General features: G+C 44.7%; 2 protein-coding genes across 6 annotated transcripts in view; one reads left to right on the forward strand and one right to left on the reverse strand.

Annotated features, from left to right (window-relative positions):
* Positions 1–3,817, forward strand: part of LOC132591243 (uncharacterized) — a 75,168-nt gene extending 71,351 nt beyond the window's left edge. For all 5 annotated transcript variants that reach the window (XM_088663803.1, XM_088663806.1, XM_060268877.2 and 2 more), the window contains one exon: positions 374–3,817. In XM_088663803.1, coding sequence (XP_088519929.1) covers positions 374–2,319 — 1,946 coding nt within the window. In that variant the 3' untranslated portion in view covers positions 2,320–3,817. The remainder of the gene's footprint in view (positions 1–373) is intronic.
* Positions 3,487–8,928, reverse strand: LOC118081204 (E3 SUMO-protein ligase ZBED1-like). The gene is made up of 2 exons (XM_035107517.3): positions 8,749–8,928; positions 3,487–6,842 (listed from the first exon to the last, which is right to left on the reverse strand). Exon 2 carries the CDS (start codon positions 6,824–6,826, stop codon positions 4,874–4,876), a length of 1,953 nt encoding a protein of 650 aa, XP_034963408.2. The 5' UTR covers positions 6,827–6,842; positions 8,749–8,928; the 3' UTR covers positions 3,487–4,873.
* Between the last annotated feature and the right edge of the window lie 12,822 nt (positions 8,929–21,750).

Raw genomic sequence — 21,750 nt, forward strand, 5'->3', positions numbered from 1 at the left:
TGGGGGGGGGGATGAGATGGAGAAAGTGTGTCTCTCCAGATGTTGCTGCACTACAACTCCCATCATCCCTGGTCATTGGATATCTTTGCTTGGGTTGATGGTACTTAGAGTCCAACCACATCTGGAGGGCCATAGATGCCTCACCTCAGCATAGAAGGTTTCTCTTGGTGCTCAGTGTTACATGGGAGTTGAAGGTAGAACTGGATACTAAGGGTTCTTGAGCCTATTTTCAGATTTCCTTTCCTTTCCTAAAAATGTAGTAAATAGCAGAGGGAGGACTGGAGGTGCTGATTGGTCTTGCTGTGTGTTAATTTTTCTTGTTCTCTTCCATCAAAACCTAACAATATTTTCTTTCCTCCCCACTTTAAAACAGGTGATGGAGGAGGCAGTCAGAATATTGAAGGGACATCTGCAAAGTACTTCAGTGTGAGTGAACACCTTAGCACACATCAAACTAACACAGGAGAGAAACCTTTTAAATGTATGCAGTGCGGAAAAAGCTTCAGTAAAAATGGAAACCTTACCGTACATCAACAAATTCACACAGAGAAGAAACTATTTAATTGTATGGAGTGTGGAAAAAGTTTCACTTACAGTTGCAGCCTTAGAAATCATCACCTAACTCACGAAGGGGAAGAACCATATAAATGTATGGAGTGTGGAAAGAGGTTCAGTAAAAATGGAACCTTTACTTTACATAAACAAATTCACACAGGGAAGAAACCATTTAGATGTATGTACTGCGGAAAGAGCTTCAGTGAAAATAGAAAACTTACTATACACCAACGAACTCACACTGGGGAGAAACCATATAAATGTTTGGAGTGTGGAAAGAGCTTCAGACAATGTTCACACCTTACTATACATCTACGAACTCACACAGGGGAGAAACCTTTTAAATGTATGGACTGTGGAAAGAGCTTCAGTCAAAATGGAAGACTTACTGGACATCAACGGACTCACACAGGGGAGAAGATCTTTAAATGTATGGAGTGTGGAAAGAGCTTCAGTCAAAATAGAAACCTTGCTATACATCTACGAAGTCACACCGGGGAGAAACCCTTTAAATGTATGGATTGTGGAATGGGTTTCAGTGATAGTAGAATTCTTAGAGGGCATCTACGAACTCACACCGGGGAGAAACCCTTTAAATGTATGGATTGTGGAAAATGTTTCACCACGTTTGGAGTTCTTCGAAATCATCAACGGACTCACACCGGGGAGAAACCATATAAATGTTTGGAGTGTGGAAAGAGCTTCAGACAATGTTCACACCTTACTATACATCTACGAACTCACACAGGGGATAAACCTTTTAAATGTATGGAGTGTGGAAAGAGCTTCAGTGAAAATGGAAAACTTACTATACATCAACGGACTCACACAGGGGAGAAACCATATAAATGTTTGGAGTGTGGAAAGAGCTTCAGTGTAAATGGAAGTCTTACTGTACATCAACGAGTACACACCAGGGAGAAACTATTTAAATGTATTTATGGGAAGTGTTTCAGTCAGAGTGGAGCTTTTTCAACACATCAGCAAACCCATACACGGGAGAAACCATTTAAATGTATGGAGTGTGGGAAGGGATTCAGTCACAATGGAACACTTACTGTTCATCTACGAACTCACACAGGTGAGAAACCCTTTAAATGCATGGAGTGTGGAGAGAGTTTCAGTCACAATGGAATACTTACTGGACATCAAAGGACTCACACAGGGGAGAAACCCTTTAAATGTATGGAGTGTGGAAAGAGCTTCAGTCAAAAGGGAACACTTACTAGACATCAACAGACTCACACAGGGGAGAAACCTTTTAAATGCATGGAGTGCGGAAAGACCTTCAGTCAGTGTTCATGCCTTCGTCAACATCTACGAACTCACACAGGAGAGAAACCTTTTAAATGTATGGATTGTGGGAAGGGTTTCAGTGAGAGAGGAGTTCTTACAAAACATCAACGATCTCACACAGGGGAGAAACCCTTTAAATGTATGGAGTGCGGAAAGAGCTTCAGTCAGAGTGCAAACCTTACTAGACATCAACATACTCACAGAGAGGAGAAACTATTTAAATGTATTTCTGGGAAGTGTTTCAGTCAGAGTGGAGCTTTTGCAACACATCACCAAACTCATACACAGGAGAAGCCATTTAAATGTATGGAGTGTGGGAAGGGCTTCAGTGAGAGAGGAGTTCTTACAAAACATAAACGAACTCACACAGGGGAGAAACCCTTTAAATGTATGGAGTGTGGAAAGAGCTTCAGTCAGGGTGGAAACCTAACTAGACATCAACGAACTCACAGGGGAGAAATCATTTAAATGTTATCATACTTATCATACTATTTTACTCTCTTGTTAATTATGCTGTTTTAAATGTGTATTTTATATTTGACTTCACAGGAATTTTTTTTAAATATTTTAATATTTTTATTTTGTGTTAATTTTTTGTTATATATGTATTCTGTAGTTGACCTTCATAATATTTTAGTTTCCTGTTAATTATGTTGCTTTGACTTTATATTTGTCTTTTTTTCACAAATGTTTCATTCTGGATTGTTTTATTGATATTTTAATATGCTGTAAATGGCTTTTTAAAAATATAAAGCAGTATAGAAATGAAATAAATAGTAATAATCATGTATGGAGTGTTAGAAAACATCAGAAGCTCACAGAGAACTGTTTAAATGGAAGGAGTGTGGAAATTGTTTCAATTATAATGGAGTTCTTAATAAGCACCTATTTAGATGTATGGAGTGTACCATGTCCCCCCCCCCCCGAGTTCACTTTGTCCCTCATATCAGCAAACTCAAATAGGGAAATATCAATTGCAGTGGAATTTGCTACCAAGGAGTGTGGTGGAGTCTCCTTCTTTGGAGGTCTTTAAGCAGAGGCTTGACAGGCATATGTCAAGAATGCTTTGACGGTGTTTCCTGCTTGGCAGGGGGTTGGACTGGATGGCCCTCATGGTCTCTTCCAACTCTGTAATTCTATGATTCTATGTATGGAGTGTACCATGTTTTCCCCCCAGAGTTCACTTTGTCCCTCATATCAGCAAACTCATATAGGGAAATATCAATTGTAAATGCATGGAGAATATTTGGTGTTCTGGTGTTTGTATGGAATGTTGTACATATATGTATTAAAGCAACGAGGGTAATGTCTCATAATAGTAAGTATAATGAAAGATACAATGTACTGTTAGGCATGTGCAGAATGTGACTCTCGAGGGCTCATTGAGAGGGAACATGTGCTGAGAGTCCATTGATATTTGGTCTTTGGCAGAGAGAATTGGGAATGGAGAGTTGGGAAAAGTGGAGCACGACAGTGGTGTTTAGGAAGAAGGATTGGTTCTGGAATCCTAGAACTGTAGAGTTGAAAGGGACTCCGAGGGTCTTCTAGTCCAACTCCTTGTTATAAGAACAACAGCATAAATCTCATTTTTATAATTGCAACAAAGGAACAATGAAAACACAGAAAGACTGGAAAGTCTATCCTACATTGTTTATATTGTATAAAGTCATTGTTTTACAATAACTTTTCTTTTTTATAATATTTTATTAATTTTCCAAAAATAACAAAAATTAAAAAACCACAATACAAATTCATAACTAAACAGAAAAAATGACTTCCCCCTACTCCCTTCCCTGGTTCATTATTTATCATCATACCACATGTTCATTGCAAATTTAAAAAAAGAATTGAAATTACTTATTGTCCAGTCATAATATTACAATTAGTTCTAGAATCCTGCTAATGTATTAACCTGTGTGCATTGCTTCTGTATTTATGCAATAAAGTCCTTCCAATCTTCCTTCAATTCATTGTCCTCTCTTCCTCTTAGTTTCATTGTCAATTTTGCCACTTAATCCTATTCCATTAGTTTGACTTGCCAATCTTCTTTGGCTAGGACACCTTTCCAATGTTGTGCTAGCAATATTCGTGCGGCCATAGTTGCATACATAAATAAGTCCTTTTGTAGTCCTGGTATGTCCACTCCTATAATACCTAGTAAGAAATCTTACGGTTTTTAAACAAAAGCTATTTTAAACATCTTTATTTCATTATAAATCATTTCCCAATATTTCTTTACAATTTTACAATCTCACCACATATGGAAAAATGTCCATTCTGCTGTTTTACATTTCCAACACTTACTTTCTATATTTTTGTACATTTTTGCTAATTTTACTAGTCAGATACCATCCAGACATCATTTTCATTTGTTAAACAACTAAGGCGTTCAGAAACCAAGGTATGACTGTATCACGATATCTGAAATAAGGCTGGAGCTGAAAATGGGAATGAACTGGCAACTGCTACTACTTCCAGGTCTAATTTTAAAACTGATAAATTTTTGCTAACCTTTAAAATATTGTTACAACTGTTGTGTTATGGTACTACCATACCAGTAATGTTTGAATTAGCATCTCTAAAATTAAAGCTGTAGAAATAACCAGCAGCATAGCTATCAAAATGTGATAAATTTGGTGATAAATTTGGTGATAAATGTTAATTTTCTTTTCTAAACTACGGTAGGCCAAAATAGAAAGAAGAGAAGGGATAAATTTTAACAGAACAAAAGTTTGTTAAACAATATTTTTATTGCCAAAAATGTGCATTTTTTAAAACCAGGCCAAACCAGAAAGAATGATTAAAATTTTACAGAAAAAATATTTATCTATTTATATATCTATATAGATAGCAAAATTTTCGTTTCTTTTACAAACTGGGCCAAACTAGAAAGAATTGATAACATTTCACAGAACAAAAAAAAATTAAACAAAATATATATATTTGCAAGGAAAATGTGCATTTTTTAATAAACCAGGCCAAACTAGAAAGGATGGATAAAATTTTACAGAACAAAAAATTATTACATGAAATCTATGTTTTTTTCAAGGAAAATTTGTATTTCAGCATTCTCTGGCAATAGAGATGACCTTTGTCTTTGAAAAACATTGCCAGCCGTGCTGAACACACTTTCGGATGGCACACTCGTCCCTGGGATAGCCAAAAACTTCTTTGCCAGCACCTTCAACATTGGGAAGGAAGCCTCGTGTGCTTTCCACCACGTCAGAGGGCATCCATCAATGTCCACTCTTGGCATAGCCATATACTCCTTTAGCTCTTTTTCTGCTTTCGATTCATCATCTGCCACTGCTAGGTCCTCTTCTTCCTCCTCCAAATCAAAAATTTTTGCCAGCCCCCTTTTCTTTTTGGGTGGAGCAGGGCAAGTATTGGGCTCCGTAGAAGCAGAACACAGACGCTCGTGGAAGTCTGTCATCTTCTTTACGGCCTCCTGTCTGACAGCCTCTGGAGCCTCCAAGAAACACAGGCGAAACCTTGGGTCGCACAACGAGGCCAGGCCTAAAGTGGTTGCCGTGGGAGCGCTATCGTACTTTTCCGACAGTGCGCCTAAAATTGCACGTTTAATGTCCTTCAGCAGCACACTGTCTCCCTCATCAGGCTGGAGGCTTTTATTAATTTGCCTATAAAGAGGCAGAATGGTTGACGCCGCGACATAATTGCTTCCACTTAGAGTCGTGGTGATGTCCTCTAGCAGAGTAGTTGCAGACACAAAGTCCTGGACGGCTGAGACGTCGCCCCCTTCCAACATCAAAAGTCTTTTAGATGGATGCTCCGTAAGTACCTTGCAGAGTGGAACTTGGTTTTCGAGAAACCTTTGGCACAGCTGAAGCGTACTCCACCATCTTGTGGGGCAAGCGCTTGGCAAACTGACTTGGTCCATCTGAAGTAGCTCTTGAGCTCTGGCGAGGTCTCTCCTCATCCTCCAGCTGCAGCAAATGCTATTTTGCAGACCCTTCAGTTTCCCAATTGCCCTTTTCAACGGTGTCAGGCTCAAAGCTCGGTTAACCCCGATACTTATATTGTGGGCAAAGCAGGAAATGTGCTCGAAACCAAGCTGCCTGACTGCTTTTAGAATATTTGAGCCGTTGTCCGTCGTGCTGCAAAATATGTTCTTCACATCAATGTCCCACTCCGAAAAGGTGTCTGTGAGCATTTCACAAAGGTGATCTGCGGTGTGGTCCTCCAAGAAATGCTTACAGGCCAAGCAAGCGCTTGTCAACTTCCACTCATCGGAAATGAAATGTATCGTCACAGCCACAAAGGGAGTGCCTGCCACTGACGTCCAACTGTCCGTAGTGATGACCAGTTCACTCTCATTTATCCGCTGTATTTCTCTCTTCATTTTCTCCACAGTGTCACTGTACAGTTTTGGAACTCCCGTGGCTGTGAAGTATTTCCTATCAGGCAACCGATACCTCGGGTTTAGAGTGTTCACCATCTGGACAAATTTGGGGTGCTCTACAGTGTTGTACGGCTGCATGCACGTAGCCAGAAACTGCGCGATTGCCTGAGTGCAAGTCCTTGAGGTCTTGGAAGGGAGCAGCTGAGAATCCAATGCTGTTTTTTGCTGTCCTCTAGGACTTTCCCTATCAGTTCTTGCTGGCTCAGCAGCTCTAGCTGTTGACGGCATTACAGCTGGAGGATTGTCAGAATTAGCAGCAGTACGTGAAGAAATGGAAATGCCTCTTGATGAGGAAGGTACCGCCACGGGTGCGGACAACTCCCTAAATTTCAGAGGGTGGTGAAACTTGAGGTGGCTGCTTAGATTGGAGGTGTTCCCGCCTTTTGCTGATACCGAATGCAAACATATTTTGCAAATGGCGCCATTGTCAGTCAAAACACGGCCGTTCTCATCAGCGGGCAATCCAAAATGCATCCAGACAGCGCTCTTGGTTTTTCTTTTCTCTACCAAATGGTGGTATTCGGGGATATATACAGCACGGTGATGGCGAGGCATGCTGAAGACAAATAATCTAGGGGAACATTGAGCAACAATAAAACTCTTAAGTTTGATGCATTTAATTTTATGAAAATTTACTCAATGATAGAATAATAATAATAATAATAATAATAATAATAATAATAATAATAATAATAATATTTATACCCTGCCCATCTGGCTGGGTTTCCCCAGCCACTTTGGGCTGCTTCCAGCAAATATGAAACATAGTAAAATATCAAACATCAAGAACTTCCCTAAACAGGGCTGCCTTCAGATGTCTTCTAAAAGTTATGTAGTTCTTTATTTCCTTGGCATTTGATGGGAGGGTGTTCCACAGGGCGGGCACCACTACCGAGAATACCTGGTTCCCTGTAACTTCACATCTCGCAGTGAGGGAACCAGCAGAAGGCCCTCGGAGGTAGACCTCAGTGTTTGGGTTGAATGGTGGGGGTGGAGACGCTCCTTCAGATATACTGGACTGAGGCTGTTTAGGGCTTTAAACGTCATCACCAACACTGTGAAGATCCTTTAGGACGTGTGTTGTATAGTCTCTGCGGCCACTCCCAGTCACCAGTCCAGCTGCCACATTCTGGATTAATTGTAGAGTCTGAGTCACCTTCAAAGGTAGCCCCACATAGAGCACATTGCAGTAGTCCCCCAAGCGGGAGATAACCACGGCATCCAACACTCTGGTGAAACAGTCTGCAGGCAGGTAGGGTCTCAGCCTGCGCACCAGATGGAGCTGGTAGACAGCTGCCCTAGACACAGAATTGACCTGCACCTCCATGGACAGCTGTGAGTCCAAAATGACTCCCAGGCTGCGCACCTGCTCCTTCAGGGACACAGGTACCCCATTCAGGGCCAGGGATTCCTCCACACCTGCCCACCTCCTGTCCCCCCAAGAACAGTAGCCTACTTCTGTCTTGTCGGAATTCAACCTCAACTTCACTGCCTTCACTGGTTCCAATTTAAAAGAGGGGCACAGAATGCTTCAACTATAAAGGTAAAGGGACCCCTGACCATTAGGTCCAGTCGTGACCGACCCTGGGGTTGTGGCGCTCATCTTGCATTATTGGCCGAGGGAGCCGGCATACAGCTTCCAGGTCATGTGGCCAGCATGACAAAGCCGCTTCTGGCGAACCAGAGCAGCACACGGAAACACCATGTTGTTATTAATATTATATTATTATATTATTGTCTGTACAACAAATGCGAAAGGTTAAAGGTAAAGGAACCCTGGACGGTCACGTCCAGTCAAAGGCGACTATGGGGTTACGGCGCTCAGCTCGCTTATCAGGCCGAGGAAGACGGCATTTCTCCGCAGACAGCTTTCTGGGTTATGTGGCCAGCAGGACTAAACCGCTTCTGGCGCAACAGGACACCATGACGGAAGCCAGAGCACATGGAAACACTGTTTACCTTCCCGCATCAGCAGCAACTATTTATTTGCTTGCACTTGCGCGCTTTTGAACTGCTAGGTTGGCAGGAACCAATGGAAGAGAAATCGAAATGGTTGTGGGGATAATTGAGAAGAGTTCTAGGGTAGGGAGTGGGACTAGAGGAGAAAATGGGAAGCCTAATGGGTGGGAGGGGAGAGAGACAGGTGGGGGGGGGAGCCGAGTCTCTCTCTCCTTTTAACTATGAAAAACAATCCAGCAGCAGGGACGGTGAGAACGCTGCTGTCAGCTTAGTTAATAATAAAACCGGTGAGGCCGAGAGCGGCTTCCTTCGCAGAAGCAAAACCCGGGGGGGGGGGGGGGAGAGAGAGAGAGAGACAGGGGGACAAACACACAGAGAGATGGTGGGGGGGAGAGGAAGAGGTTCAAACGGGGGGGCTTTGTTTGTTCATGTTTTTAGGGGAGAGGAAATGGGTTCCGGAAGCCACGACTTGTAAGGAGCCAGCCCTGCTGACCAGCCTTCTCAAGCAAGCAACCTACCGGATTTGCTGCAGAGAGATTCCGATTTTTAATTTTGCCAGCTCTCTCTCTCGACCTCTCTCTCTCTCTCTCTCTCTCTCGACCTGCTGCAGCTGCTGGAGGCGGAGGAAACGGTGCACGTGGTTCCTCCATCCTTTCAGCCAGAAGCCAGCGCTTCGGATTCGCAGGGAGGAGCTTAGGCGGAGTTAGCAAGGGCTTCCCAGCAGGAAGCATAGCCTTCGCACAGCTTTTTCAATACCGGCCTTGATGCACGATAAATTGCCAGGTCTTTTTATATACAGGTTTATATATAAGGTTATATAAGGTTTATATATAAGGTTATATATAAGGTTATATATAAGGTTATATAAGGCTTTTTATATAAGGTTATCACGATTTTCTCTAAATATCGGTTTCAAGCAACGTGCTGATATATTGCACAGGCTTAAACCCGACCCCCACACAACCATCTCTGTCCGCCCACCGCCCAAGCCTCCTGTATCACTTGGCAGCCTGAGTGGATTTCCTGAGTGGATTTCGACCAAATTTTACCACATTGCAAGGAGAAAATCCACACAGGCTGCCAAGTAATACAGGAGGCTTGTGGTGGTGGAGGCGGAGGCGGACACTGTCGGTTGTTGTGTGTGTCCGGTTGCACATTTAAATATTATTTCTCCCTCCTTAAGAAAATGAATCCTGACCACGGTAGTTTGTGAAGGCTGCTGGGAACTGTAGCTTTGTGGTGGGTAAACTACAGTTCTCAAGATTCTTTGAAGGAAAGAATGTGCTTTTAAAAAGGACTTGGGATCAGTGTGTTTTGTTAGGCCAACCCTGCGGCCTGGGATTATTATGCGGAATTGTGGCTATGGGATGGTCATCCAGTCCAACCCCCTATAAAGCAAATGTTATTTGCGTGACGAGGATGCCCGAAATCCCCCAAAATAACTCACACCAGGACACTTAATTTTGGTTTGGGTTTTTGGCATTATTTTGGCGACAACTTTATTTAATTACAATTATTTAGTTGAGTGTTGGCTTAGGCTTTTGGTTAAACCATCTGTCCCCCGCTTTGGGACAGGACCAATTTTCATCTGCCCGTAGGGGCAGGACCATTTCCATCTGACCACTTGGGTCAGGACCATCACCATCTGTCCAATTTGGACAGGACCAGCTCCGACTTCCCCACGCGTAAAGGGAAGTCAAGTAAACACCCAATGGGAGAGGAGGTAGCTGTGCCCAGACATTCCCCCCTCTTGTCCATGAGTGTTCCCTAAAGAGGCCCCCCCAGCCCCGCCATTTGGCGGGGATGTAAGGACGAGAGACAAAGCCCTAGGATTCCTTTAACGGAATACTTCTATATGGAGCGATGTTAAGAAGAGGGTTGGCATGTAGATGCCACACCCCTCCTCCAACAAATTAATTAACCAAAAGCCTAACCGCCAACCTAACAAGTTGTGACGATTTGCTTAGCAGTAGGCAAAAACCAAATGGCAAGGCCAATGAGCCAGATGGCAAAATTCCTACTGGGCCCCTGAATACAGGCAACCCCTAGAAAGGCAAAGCAATGTCAGGCTAACACCTTAAAACAAGCAGTGGGTGGGAGGGAGATTCAAAACCAGCACGAGTGACCAAATTCAAAAGATGCCAGGAATAAATAGGGGGGCCATTAGCCAATCAGAATTACGCATTCATTCATGCACGCCCCCTAATCACACTGTCTTGCAGATCCCCAGCACCCACCCAAACCAGGAGGATTTCTACATCCCTTCCGCAACCCACATTATCTTTGATTAGATAATGTGCTTTGCCCTTCCCCATAGGGGCAGATGGTCTTCGTTTTACTAGCTTTCAGACTCTCCCAACAGACGTGTCTTGGCCAGGGGAACCGCTCGCCACTTGAAAAGCCTCTGCCGAGCTCGCTGCTGCACTTCCTATCTGGACACCCCACCCCCACCCCCACTTGCATGCACGGTACATACAGGTGAAACTCGGAAAATTAGAATATCGTTGAAAAGTGCATTTATTTCAGTAATGCAACTTAAAAGGTGAAACCAATATATGAGATAGATGCATGACATGCAAAGCAAGACATGTCAAACCTTTATTTGTTGTAATTGTAATTATTTGTCGTTAGGTGGGTCCATTATAAATGGAATGTAATTAATGAAATGTAATAGCGATGTTTATTTTTGTATTATTGTAACTATTTGTTTTATTACTGTGGAATTTCCAAAAGAAAGCGTTTGTAAAAATAAAAATAAAAAAGTTGCATTACTGAAATAAATGCACTTTTCGATTATTTTCCGAGTTTCACCTGTACATCCGCGTACATGAAAGGAAGAGCAGCGAAGGCTTTGCATTTTGTTTCCTTTTCTAGGCATGTAGAGCGCTGCCGCAGACTAGCCGTGCTAACGGAGAGAAGAGCTTTCTGCAAACCTGGGGGGCGCGGGGAGCGGACTTGCCCTCCCTCCCCCTCCCCTCCCCCCCCGCGCGTAGTTGCCTTAAGGGTTAAATCCAGAGAGTGCAAGCTGCTAGAGTGAAAAAGAGAGAGAAGGGGATGCTGGATACTGACCCCCCCTTCCCCTCCGCCCAACCTCTTCCCTTGGGAAAGGGGGCGTGGCTTAAGCGGAACAGCTGGCCCGCCCCCTCTGCCATCGCGCGCCGCCCTCGCCCTGCAAGGAGTCGGGTGAGTGCAAAGCGCCTTGGGGTTCCGCAAGCTTTAGGGATAGGGTGTGTGTGTTCGTGTGTGTCCAATGCAATGCAATGCAATACCCGTGGGATTGAGGGTGGGGTTGGAGAGAGAGCAGGCAGGGAAGCTGCGAGTCAGGTGTGTGTGTGTGTGGGGGGTTGCAGCTGATTCATCCTCGTTGCATAGAAGAGACAGGGGTTTCTCCCTGAAGGTGCGCGCTCTCGCTCTCTCCCACCCCTCCCCCCCCTCTCATTCACTCACACACGTGTGTCTGCGTGCACACACAGATCACGTGAAGAGCCCTGTAGTTTCATTAGGCCAAGGGCCCATCTAGTCCAGCAAAGGGACCCTGAGAGTCATCTAGTCCAACCCCCCTCTGCAAGGCAGGAATCTCAGCACTGTGTCCTTACGGTGGCCAAGCCTGCAAAGAAGAATTGGAGCCCAAGAGCATCTCTCCCCTCAGGCGGCTTCCATAATAATTTAATAATAATGATGATGATTATATCATCTATATGCCGCCCATCAGACTGGGTTGCCCCAGCCACTCTGGGTGGCTCCCAACAGAATATGTCTTCTAAAAGTCAGATAGATGTTTATTTCCTTGACATCTGACGGGAGGGCATTCTACAGGGCAGGCCCTAGTTTCCTGTCATTCAGTTGATATAGAATAAGTTGAGTTCATATAGAATAATAAGTTGATATCCTAATTTTTCAGCTTCTCTCAAAGAAGCAGGATCAGGAAGTTTTTATTGTTTGATGTCTTATCATGTTTTTATATTTTGCTGGAAGCCACCTGAAGTGGCTGGGGAATTGTTGTTGTTGTTGTTGTTGTTGTTGTTGTTGTTGTTGTTGTTGTTGTATCACTTGTTCAGTGCATTTGGAAACATCCAAATAACTTGAGGTAATATATTCAAACAGAACATTTGCTCCTTATTCACAGTGTAAAAAGGTACTTTCACTGGTGTGCTTTTGAACTGCTAGGTTGGCAGGAGCTGGGGCCGCCGACCTTCTGATTGGCAAGCCCAGGAGGCTCAGTGGTTTAGACCACAGCACCACCCGCGTCCCTACGATTCACCGTGTGCAATCCTACCGGCTGAATTTTATCTGAGTCCTGGGATGAGTCCTGGGATGAGTCCTGAGTTGGTAGAGCACGAGGCTCTCAGGGTTGTGGGTTCGAGCCCCGCCTTAGCCAAAAGATTCCTGCATTGCAGAAAGTTCAACTTGGTCCCTTCCAACTTTGTGATTCTATGGTCCATGAACCTCACTTACGAGGGAACCACCACAATTATTTCTTTTTTTAAAGCAAAATTTTGTTAGAAGTTCTGCAGCCCACCTTTGCATAATAGGAGTTTGCCCTTGTAAGACTGGAAAGCGAGAGGAAAAGGAATCTCAGAGTGGGCTCTTTTTGTGGGGGTTGGGGTTGGGGTGGAACAGACATGAATTTTCTGGTCAGCGGGCAGAAGGAGCTTGAGTTGATCCCTAGCTAGAGCTCCTCCATCCCCTTTTCTCGGTCCAGATTTGGGTCTCTGCCTCCTAGGAGAAGGAAGTCCCAACTTATCCGCTTCCCCCTGGTGTCTTTCCGTGCCCTAAACCTCACCTGCCTTTCCTTGCAGGCTGCAGACCTCAGTGTTTACCCAGTTTCCTCCACTGCTACTATCAAGGCATCTTCCAGTTTTGGGGGGATGTATGCTAATTGCCCAGAGGGGGGACCTTTGTAAGACCCTAATCTCTTCCTCACCCTGCCCCAAAATCACACGCTCCTACCCTCCATAAAGAAGGCGGTGGTGGAGGTTCTGTGTTGGAGACCGAGCTGCTGGGGAGCTCCAGGATGGAGGAGCTAGACTCAGCTGGGCCTGAGGAGGGAGAAGGTCCCCGCATCATCCAGATTGGGAACGGTGAGGCCATCTGGGGGGACCTGCCGCAGAAGTGCTTCCGCGAGTTGTGCTACCAGGAAGCTGAGGGTCCGAGAGAGATCTGCGGCCAGCTCCGCTCACTGTGCTATCAGTGGCTGAAGCCAGAAAGGCACACCAAGAGTCAGATCCTGGACTTGGTGATCCTGGAGCAGTTCCTGGCTGTCCTCCCTCCGGAGATGGAGAGCTGGGTCAGGGAGTGTGGAGCCGAGACCAGTTCCCAGGCGGTGGCCCTGGCAGAAGGCTTCCTCCTGAGCCAGGCAGAGGACAGGAAGCAGGAAGACAAGCAGGTGAGGCTTGTGGTTGGAAGGGGAAATGATATATAATGAATTTAAAAGGATGTTCAAAATAACTTTTCTTTAAAAAAACTACAGAAGTTTTTCTTTTGAGAATTATAGGGACAGAAGTACGGTACCTAAATTGTACAGAATTTTTTTTATGCATGCAACTACAGCAACAAGAATGTTACTTGCCCCAAAATGGAAAGAAGCAGAAGTCCCAGAAAAGGAAGAATGGATACAAAAACTTATGGGATATGCAGAAATGGCTAAATTTGCCGGAAGAATAAAAAATCAAGATAACAAACTTTTTCATAAAAGAATGGAAATGGTTTATTGAGTATTTACAGATAAACTGTAAACAGATAAAAACATTAGCAGGATTATTGCAATAACCTGCAGTTATATAAGAGTATATATTTACAGTAGATAATTAAATGGACAAGTTAAATGAATTTGGATATGCAGATGAATATTTAAAAATAAATTTAGGGAACCGTGGAAAGAGGTGGAAGGAAGTCAAATTTTGAAATGTTAAATGGATTGTAAAACTAATGAAATGTATAAATTTGAAAAGTATATAAATATAATATTTATTATTTATACCACCCTTCATCAAAAGATCTCAGGGTGGTTTTCATATAATAAGAACAAATATGAATTGCAATTGATAATCAATAATAAGTCTTTTCTCCTCACCCTGCCTGAATGTCATACTTAACTTTTTTCATATTTGAAAGAGAGTGTGTGTCATTCCTTTTAATAATAATAAAATCCTCAGTGGCGCCTCAAGAAATCTGCTAGTACATTTGAAAAGCTAAGCAGGGTCCGGCATGGTTTCAGATTGGATGGGGAAGCATTTGTTGAGATTCCTGCATTGCAGGGGAGACTACATGGCCCTCGAGGTCCCTTCCAACGCCACCATTCTGTGTGTGCTGGCTGCCCATCTACTACCAAGGCAGGTTCAGGTTCCCTGTGTTAATTTACAAAGCCCAAACTTAGGTCCAGGGAACCTCTGACAACATCTGCAGCAGCATCACTAGCCGTCCTTCCAGTTGGCGAGGCTCATTTGAAAACAACAAAAACACGAGCCTTTAGTGTCACAGGATGAGTGCCTGTGGAACACTCTGCCACTGGAGATTCAGCAGGCTGCTTCCCATTTCAACTCTTAAAACATTTGCTTGAAAATCCTCTATTCCACCAGGCCTGGGAAGGCAAGCTAGGAATGCAGACTTCTACTCTAGTTAGCTGATTTCAGCATTTTCGTTACGGTTTGACGTGCAATTCATGTAACCTGCTCTGATCAATAGTGGTGGTAGATATGTATTTATCATAAATAACTAAATGAATCCCCCCTTTCCAAATCTCTTCCCTCCCCTGCCCCTTCTCTCTTCCTGGGCTTGTTGCCCTTTTCAGCTGCAGGGGTTGCTAGCCAAAGGGGCCACAGATTTCCCAGGGGCCAAGGAGCATCCGCCAGAGGCTGCGCAGAGACTGCTTTTCAGGTGGATCAAGCAGGAAGGGGACGGAGGACCCCCCTCCCTGGGTAAGGACCACCCTATAGGCACCCCCCCCAGTTGTTCCTGACTCACATGAACTGGTACGAATGCTCCCCTTGATTTTCATAGGATGGGAGACGGTTCTTTCGAACGCTCAAAGCTGCCTCCTACCCAGTTCCCCCTGGTCAGAACTGTCTACTCTGACTGGCAGCAGCTCTTGGTGCTTTTAGGGAACTTTGCCACAGCCAGAGACCAGACCTTGGGCCTCCCACATGCAAACAGATGCTCTCCCACTGAGCCTTTCCAAATAGAAAAAAACAGAAGCTGTCTTATCCTGACTTAGTTCATTCTAGTTCAATAGTGTCTGCACTGACTGGCAGCGTCTCTCCCTGGTTTCAGGCAGGGTCGCTTGCTGTGAGATCAGGGTGCCATCCTTAGGCTCTAACGTTTTAATGTCTTCCTTGTAGAAAGCGCAACCGTTCTCAGAGATGGGGAGACGGCGCTGGGGGTTCCTCCTCTGACGCCTTCTCTTTGCAGCCGGCTGGAAGTGGCTCCTGTGTTACCAGGACAGGTAGGTATGGGGCGGGATTTGGGGGGGGAGGGGGGCGAGGACACCCTCTCACCTCGGTCTCCTCACACCTCTCTAGGCCTGGCTTGTCTTTATTTATTTAGCATTGTCTTTCTTTGAAACCACAGATCCTGCAGGAGAAAGTTCAGCCGCCCTCCACCTTTGCTATCTGTTTGTAGGCAATTGCATTATCTTCTGAATTTCTTTCTTTCTCCCTTTTTAAATCAGGGTCCGGCACCCTTTGAGGAGATGTCTGTTCATTTCATGGAGGAGAAGAGGACTTTTCCAGAACCAGGCCAGGCGTCTCTGCACAGGGGATCCGTGGAGAACACTGGGGATCAGGTCTCTCTGGGTGAGTCTCTTTCTTTGCCATGTTCATTGATCCAGTTCATTCACTGATCAAGTTTCAAGCCCCCATTTACCGTATATTCTCGAGTATAAGCCGACTTTTTCAGCACAAAAAATGTGCTGAAAAAGCCGCCCTCGGCTTATACTTGGGTGAGGCGTGCGGCAGCAGAGAAAGGCACAGGACTGGGGGTTCGGAGAAGCGCTGCACCTCTCATAATCCCCGTCCTATGCCGGCTCTGTGCGAGGTAGCAGGGGGGAGAAGCAGAGAGGAATGGATCAGTTTATAGCTGTCAAATAGCTGTCAAGTTTTCCCTTTTCTCGCGAGGAAGCCTATTCCGCAGTTCAAGAAGGATACTGACAAGCTGGAACGTGTCCAGAAGAGGGCAACCAAAATGGTCAAAGGCCTGGAAACGATGCCTTATGAGGAACAGCTTAGGGAACTGGGTATGTTTAGCCTGGAGAAGAGAAGGTTAAGGGGTGATATGATAGCCATGTTCAAATATATAAAAGGATGTCATATAGAGGAGGGAGAAAGGTTGTTTTCTGCTGCTCCAGAGAAGCGGACACGGAGCAATGGATTCAAACTACAAGAAAGAATATTTCACCTAAACATTAGGAAGAACTTCCTGACAGTAAGAGCTGTTCGGCAGTGGAATTTGCTGCCAAGGAGTGTGGTGGAGTCTCCTTCTTTGGAGGTCTTTATGCAGAGGCTTGACAGGCATATGTCAAGAATGCTTTGATGGTGTTTCCTGCTTGGCAGGGGGTTGGACTGGATGGCCCTTGTGGTATCTTCCAACTCTACGATTCTATGATTCATTCTATTCAGCGTAAGGGAATTTCCTTTTTAAAAAAGGGAGAACTTGACAGCTATGGTGTAGGCGTGTCACACACACACGTTCCCCACACTCCTTCCAAGGCTGGAAGGGGTTAGTTTAACCTCCTATTTACTAGTAAAACTGAATTATTGTGTAGCAAGATGATGCATGTCTAAACAGCTCTGGAATAGAGTTAGCAGGGGTTACGTTTATTTACGGTACTCAGTCTGCTATATTTTATTTTTTATTTTCTTAGTAGCCCTTATCTGGACCCATTGTTGATGATGCTTGCATAGAGCAGCCTGTGTTAGGGCTCATAATATACACACGCACTGTCTTTTTTTTTTTGTCCTGTTAGAAATGGATCCCAGTACCAGTACTTCTAATCCTGGACCAAAACAAAAACGCAGGTCATACGAAGCTGGTTTCAAACTTAAGGTTGTGTCGAGAGCAGAAGAGAGCAATAACAGTATTGCAAGTAGGGAATTTTGCGTTGACGAAAAGCAAGTGAGGGAGTGGCGGAAAACGAAAGCTGACTTGGAAAAGATTCCGAAGGCAAAAAAAGCTCAACGTGGTTTGACAACTTCATATGGGGCTCTAGAGACTGAATTGTATAAATGGGTTATGGAGTGTCGTCAAAATGGTTACTGCGTAACACGCATGGGAATTCGCTCCCGTGCCCTTCAGATGGCTAAAGATGACAAATTAAAAGCACCAGGCATTGAAAATTTTGTTGCGTCTGCAGGATGGTGTACCCGCTTCATGAATAGGTTTGCCCTATGTTTGCGGCAAAGAACAAAGATGTCCCAGAAGTTGCCAAAAGACCTTGATGAAAAAGTGATGTCATTCCATTCAGTCATCATGAAACAAAGAAGGATCCATAACTATGACCTGGGAGATATTGGGAATATGGATGAAACACTTATGACCTTTGATCTTCCAAGCGACAGAACTGTGGCAAGTTTGGGAGACAAAACTATTTTACTCAGAACCACAGGAAATGAAGAAAACCACTTCACAGTCGTTCTGTCATGTTTGGCTAATGGAACTAAGCTGCGGCCTGTCGTTATTTTTAAAAGAAAGACCTTGCCTAAAAAGGTCAAATTCCCACCACGAGTTACAGTGCGCGCACATGTTAAAGGCTGGATGGATGAAGACGGAACAAAAAAATGGCTGGAAGAAATTTGGAACGGACGACCAGGAGCAGCCTTAAAGAAAAAACCATCCTTGCTAGTTTGGGACATGTTCAGAGCCCACACATGCGATGACGTAATAAAATCGGCAAAGTCTTCTCAAGTTACTTTGGCCGTTATTCCAGGTGGGCTTACATCTGTATTGCAGCCCCTGGATGCGTGTTTAAATAAACCTTTCACAGACCGTGTGCGAAAGATGTGGCATGAATGGAGGTCGTCTGGTCAAGCCCGACTGACAAAAGTTGGAAGTCTGATGAAGCCCGACATAGAATTGATAGCCAAGTGGGTTCGTGATGCATGGGAAGAGATTCCAGAGGGCATGGTGCAACACACCTTCCAGAAATGTGGCATTAGTAATGCTATGGACGGCAGTGAAGACACCGCTTTGTATGAGAACAAAAGCAGTGATGGTGATGACTGCAAACTCGGCGGTGATAAGAATGTCTATGCTGATAACCTCACACCAGCTACACCTGAAGCTCTGTTCAGTGATATGGATGAGGAGGAGGAGGAATCCAGTTTTGAAAGATTTTAACTCTTGTGATTTAGCTTGGTTGCTGATTGAGCTAAGGTTTTTGTTTACTGTTTATCTTTGAAATAAATATTCAAAAACATTTAACCTACGGATGCCTCAATTAATGTAATTTTATTGGTATTTATTTTTATTTTTGAAATTTACCAGTAACCCCCGGCACCTTACCTCTCCTTTCTCCTGTCAAAAAACACAAGAAGGGCTTTTACACTTGCCAGAAGCACGGCATTGCCCACGCCTGTGCTGGAGGGGCTTTACAAAAAAATCCCATACGCCCAAAAACTCTGCGTATGCCCATTAGGGGAAATAGGAAGCCCTGAGCATCTGTTCTTCAGATGCCCCCTATATGAAGAAGCTCGAAGGGAGATCCTGGATCCCATACTGGTGAGCTTAGCAAGCCTCCTGGAAAAGCAATTATACAACCTGCTCTTGCTAGGCAAAGACCTGAAGATAACCAGGGTGGTTGCCAGATTCTGTGCCCAAATATGCAGACACAGACTTTCTTCCTAGCCCGTCTGAATTTTTCCTCAATGGCACCCTGAGCGAGCTAGGCTCAGCTTTCTGCAGCCACTATTTTAAGGGTTAAATTTTTAGCATTGTTATATAATTAATAATTTTCTTTTAAATCTTGTTCAAAGCGTCTTATATACGTTACACTCCCGGAAACTGTTCTTTCAAAGGGATTCATTTTATTTTTATTTTATTTTACTTCTAAGAGCTGGTCCTCGACCGTAATAATAAATAAATTTACCAGTAACTGCTGCATTTCCCACCCTCAGCTTATACTTGAGTCAATAAGTTTTCCCAGGTTTTTTTGAGGTAAAATTAGGTGCCTCGGCTTATATTCGGGTCGGCTTATACTCCAGTATATATGGTATGTTCTGCTCTGTTGATCTAAACAGTGTTAAGCATCAGCTCTCTTCCCTGATTGAATTTCTGGTTTTGGTTCCCTCAGGTAAAGGGCAAGAGGATCGCAGAGAGGGCAAAGGGCAGAGAAAGGCGGCAGAAGAGAAGCAGAAGTGGGGGAACAAAGCCTTTGTGTTTGAAGGGGGAGAGGCGGATGAGATTCCGATCCTGGAGGAATGTCCTGAAGGGAAACGCCGGTACGTCCACAGCAGAGAGAAGCCCTTGAAATGCTCCGAGTGCGGAAAGAGCTTCAACCACCAGGTCCACCTCCTCAAACACCAGAGGACCCACATGGTGGAGGAAACCTACCGGTGTGCCGAGTGCGGGAAGCAGTTCAGCCACAGCTCCTACCTTAGCTCCCACCAGAAGATCCACACGGGGGAGAAGCCCTACAAGTGCCTGCAGTGTGGGAAGACCTTCAGCCACGGCAGGAGCCTCAGCTCACATCAGATAATCCACACAGGCGAGAAGCCCTACAAGTGCTCGGTGTGCCCCAAGAGCTTCAGCCACAGCAGGAGCCTCAAAGTGCACCTGAGGATCCACACGGGGGAGAAGCCCTTCGGCTGCTCCGAGTGCGGGAGGAGCTTCAGCCAGTGCTCCAACCTTATCAAACATCAGAGAATCCACACGGGAGAGAAGCCGTACAAGTGCTCCCAGTGCGGGGTGTGCTTCAATCAGAGCATCCAGTTGAAGAGGCACCAGATCATCCACACGGGTCAGGATCCCGTCTATCAGAGCATCCAGCTTAAACGGCACCAGATCATCAACACGGGGTAGGATCCTGCGAGTCCTGAGCCCAACCCCTTGCTTCATTTTGGGAGAAAAGCACATGGCTCCCTATAATTTATGTTCTTGAACCTCCCAGAGAACTACAGATGAACTAATTAGGCAAGCAGAGGTTTAGAGTTGGAAGGGACCCCAGAAATCATCTAGTCCAGCCCCTTGCCAAGGAATTTGCTACAGATGGTCATCAAGCCATTGTCCAAGAGAGGAGAGTCCACCACCTTCCGAGGTGGTCCGTTCCAGTGTCAAAACACCTTCTTTGACCAACCCTAGACAACACTTCTTAGAAACTTCAGCTGTTCCCACATTAACTAAATTGCTGAATTAAAGGAATACTGTAAATACCAGTTTCCATGAAAGGAACCAACTGCGGTGATGCTCAGAACATGTGTCCCATCACTGGCGGAGCTGAGCTTGGGCAACAAATTTCGATCAGAGCCGGCATCTTGGATTTAATAAAAGGACCATAGAATCATAGAGCTGGAAGGGACACCCAGGGTCATCTAGTCCACCCCCTGCAATGCAGGAATATCTACTAAAGAATCCGTGACAGGTGGGCCTTCCAAACTATGTTCAGAAACCTCCAGCGAATGAGAGTCCACCACCTCCATAATAATAACAGGTCACCCATAATGAATAGACTTCCAGTGAGTTCGAATCCTGCTACACAGAGGAGAGGTGTAGATGCCTGGTGAAGATGGGTTTTGCAGGACAGCAAGGGTCCATATTAGGACGCATTATTATATATGGTGTCTGGCTTGAAAGTCTGTATCAAGAGCATTTCCTCTTAACTAAAAACAAAAAAACAAACAAAACGGCACCTCTCTGCGTTGTCAGTTTTGTGCAATAATGCTGAATTAAACCATGTGATGTCGTCTGCTGCTGCAGCCAAATCTTTCTCAAACATAACTCCTCAGCCTATCTTGGGCCTCTGAGTGCATGCAGACACAGGAAGCGGAAGCAGGCTGAGTGATTCATCTAGTATGGTTGGTCTACACTGGCTGGGAGTGCTTCCAGATGCAGTGGGGCAGGGGATGGGCCTATTAATGACTGCATATAATTAACGGTGCAAAAAGTTGCAGGGGTAGGGGGCTGAATAATGAATTCTTTGTTCGGGTTTTGCTAAATTAGTAGCATGAGAAACCATCAGATTGCTTCTTCACACAATCAACTCTAGGACAAGCAATTAACACTGGGCAGAAAGCCAAGTCTACTTCTACCATAGTAACTGCGCTCTCATTGGTTGAGATCAGCACTGAGACCTGTTATCAGAGAAAGCTAGCACAGTACGTGGTGTGGTCAGTGTAGGAGGAGAGGTGCTGTATCGGTTGTGTGAGAGAGAGAGAGACAGAGAGGAAAGGATTTATTTTACTTTGGTTTTCGAGTTCTAAAGTTGTACATAGAAACTCTGGATTTCTTTTATTTTAATAAATCCCGTATATAGTTTACTCTGCGTCCAGACGTCTAGTCATTTAAGTTACCGCCAGAAGCTTCTGGAAAAACCT

Source organism: Zootoca vivipara, chromosome 2 (genome assembly GCF_965207765.1).
Source record: "Zootoca vivipara chromosome 2, rZooViv2.hap1.1, whole genome shotgun sequence".
In the NCBI taxonomy this organism is placed as follows: Eukaryota; Metazoa; Chordata; class Lepidosauria; order Squamata; family Lacertidae; genus Zootoca; species Zootoca vivipara.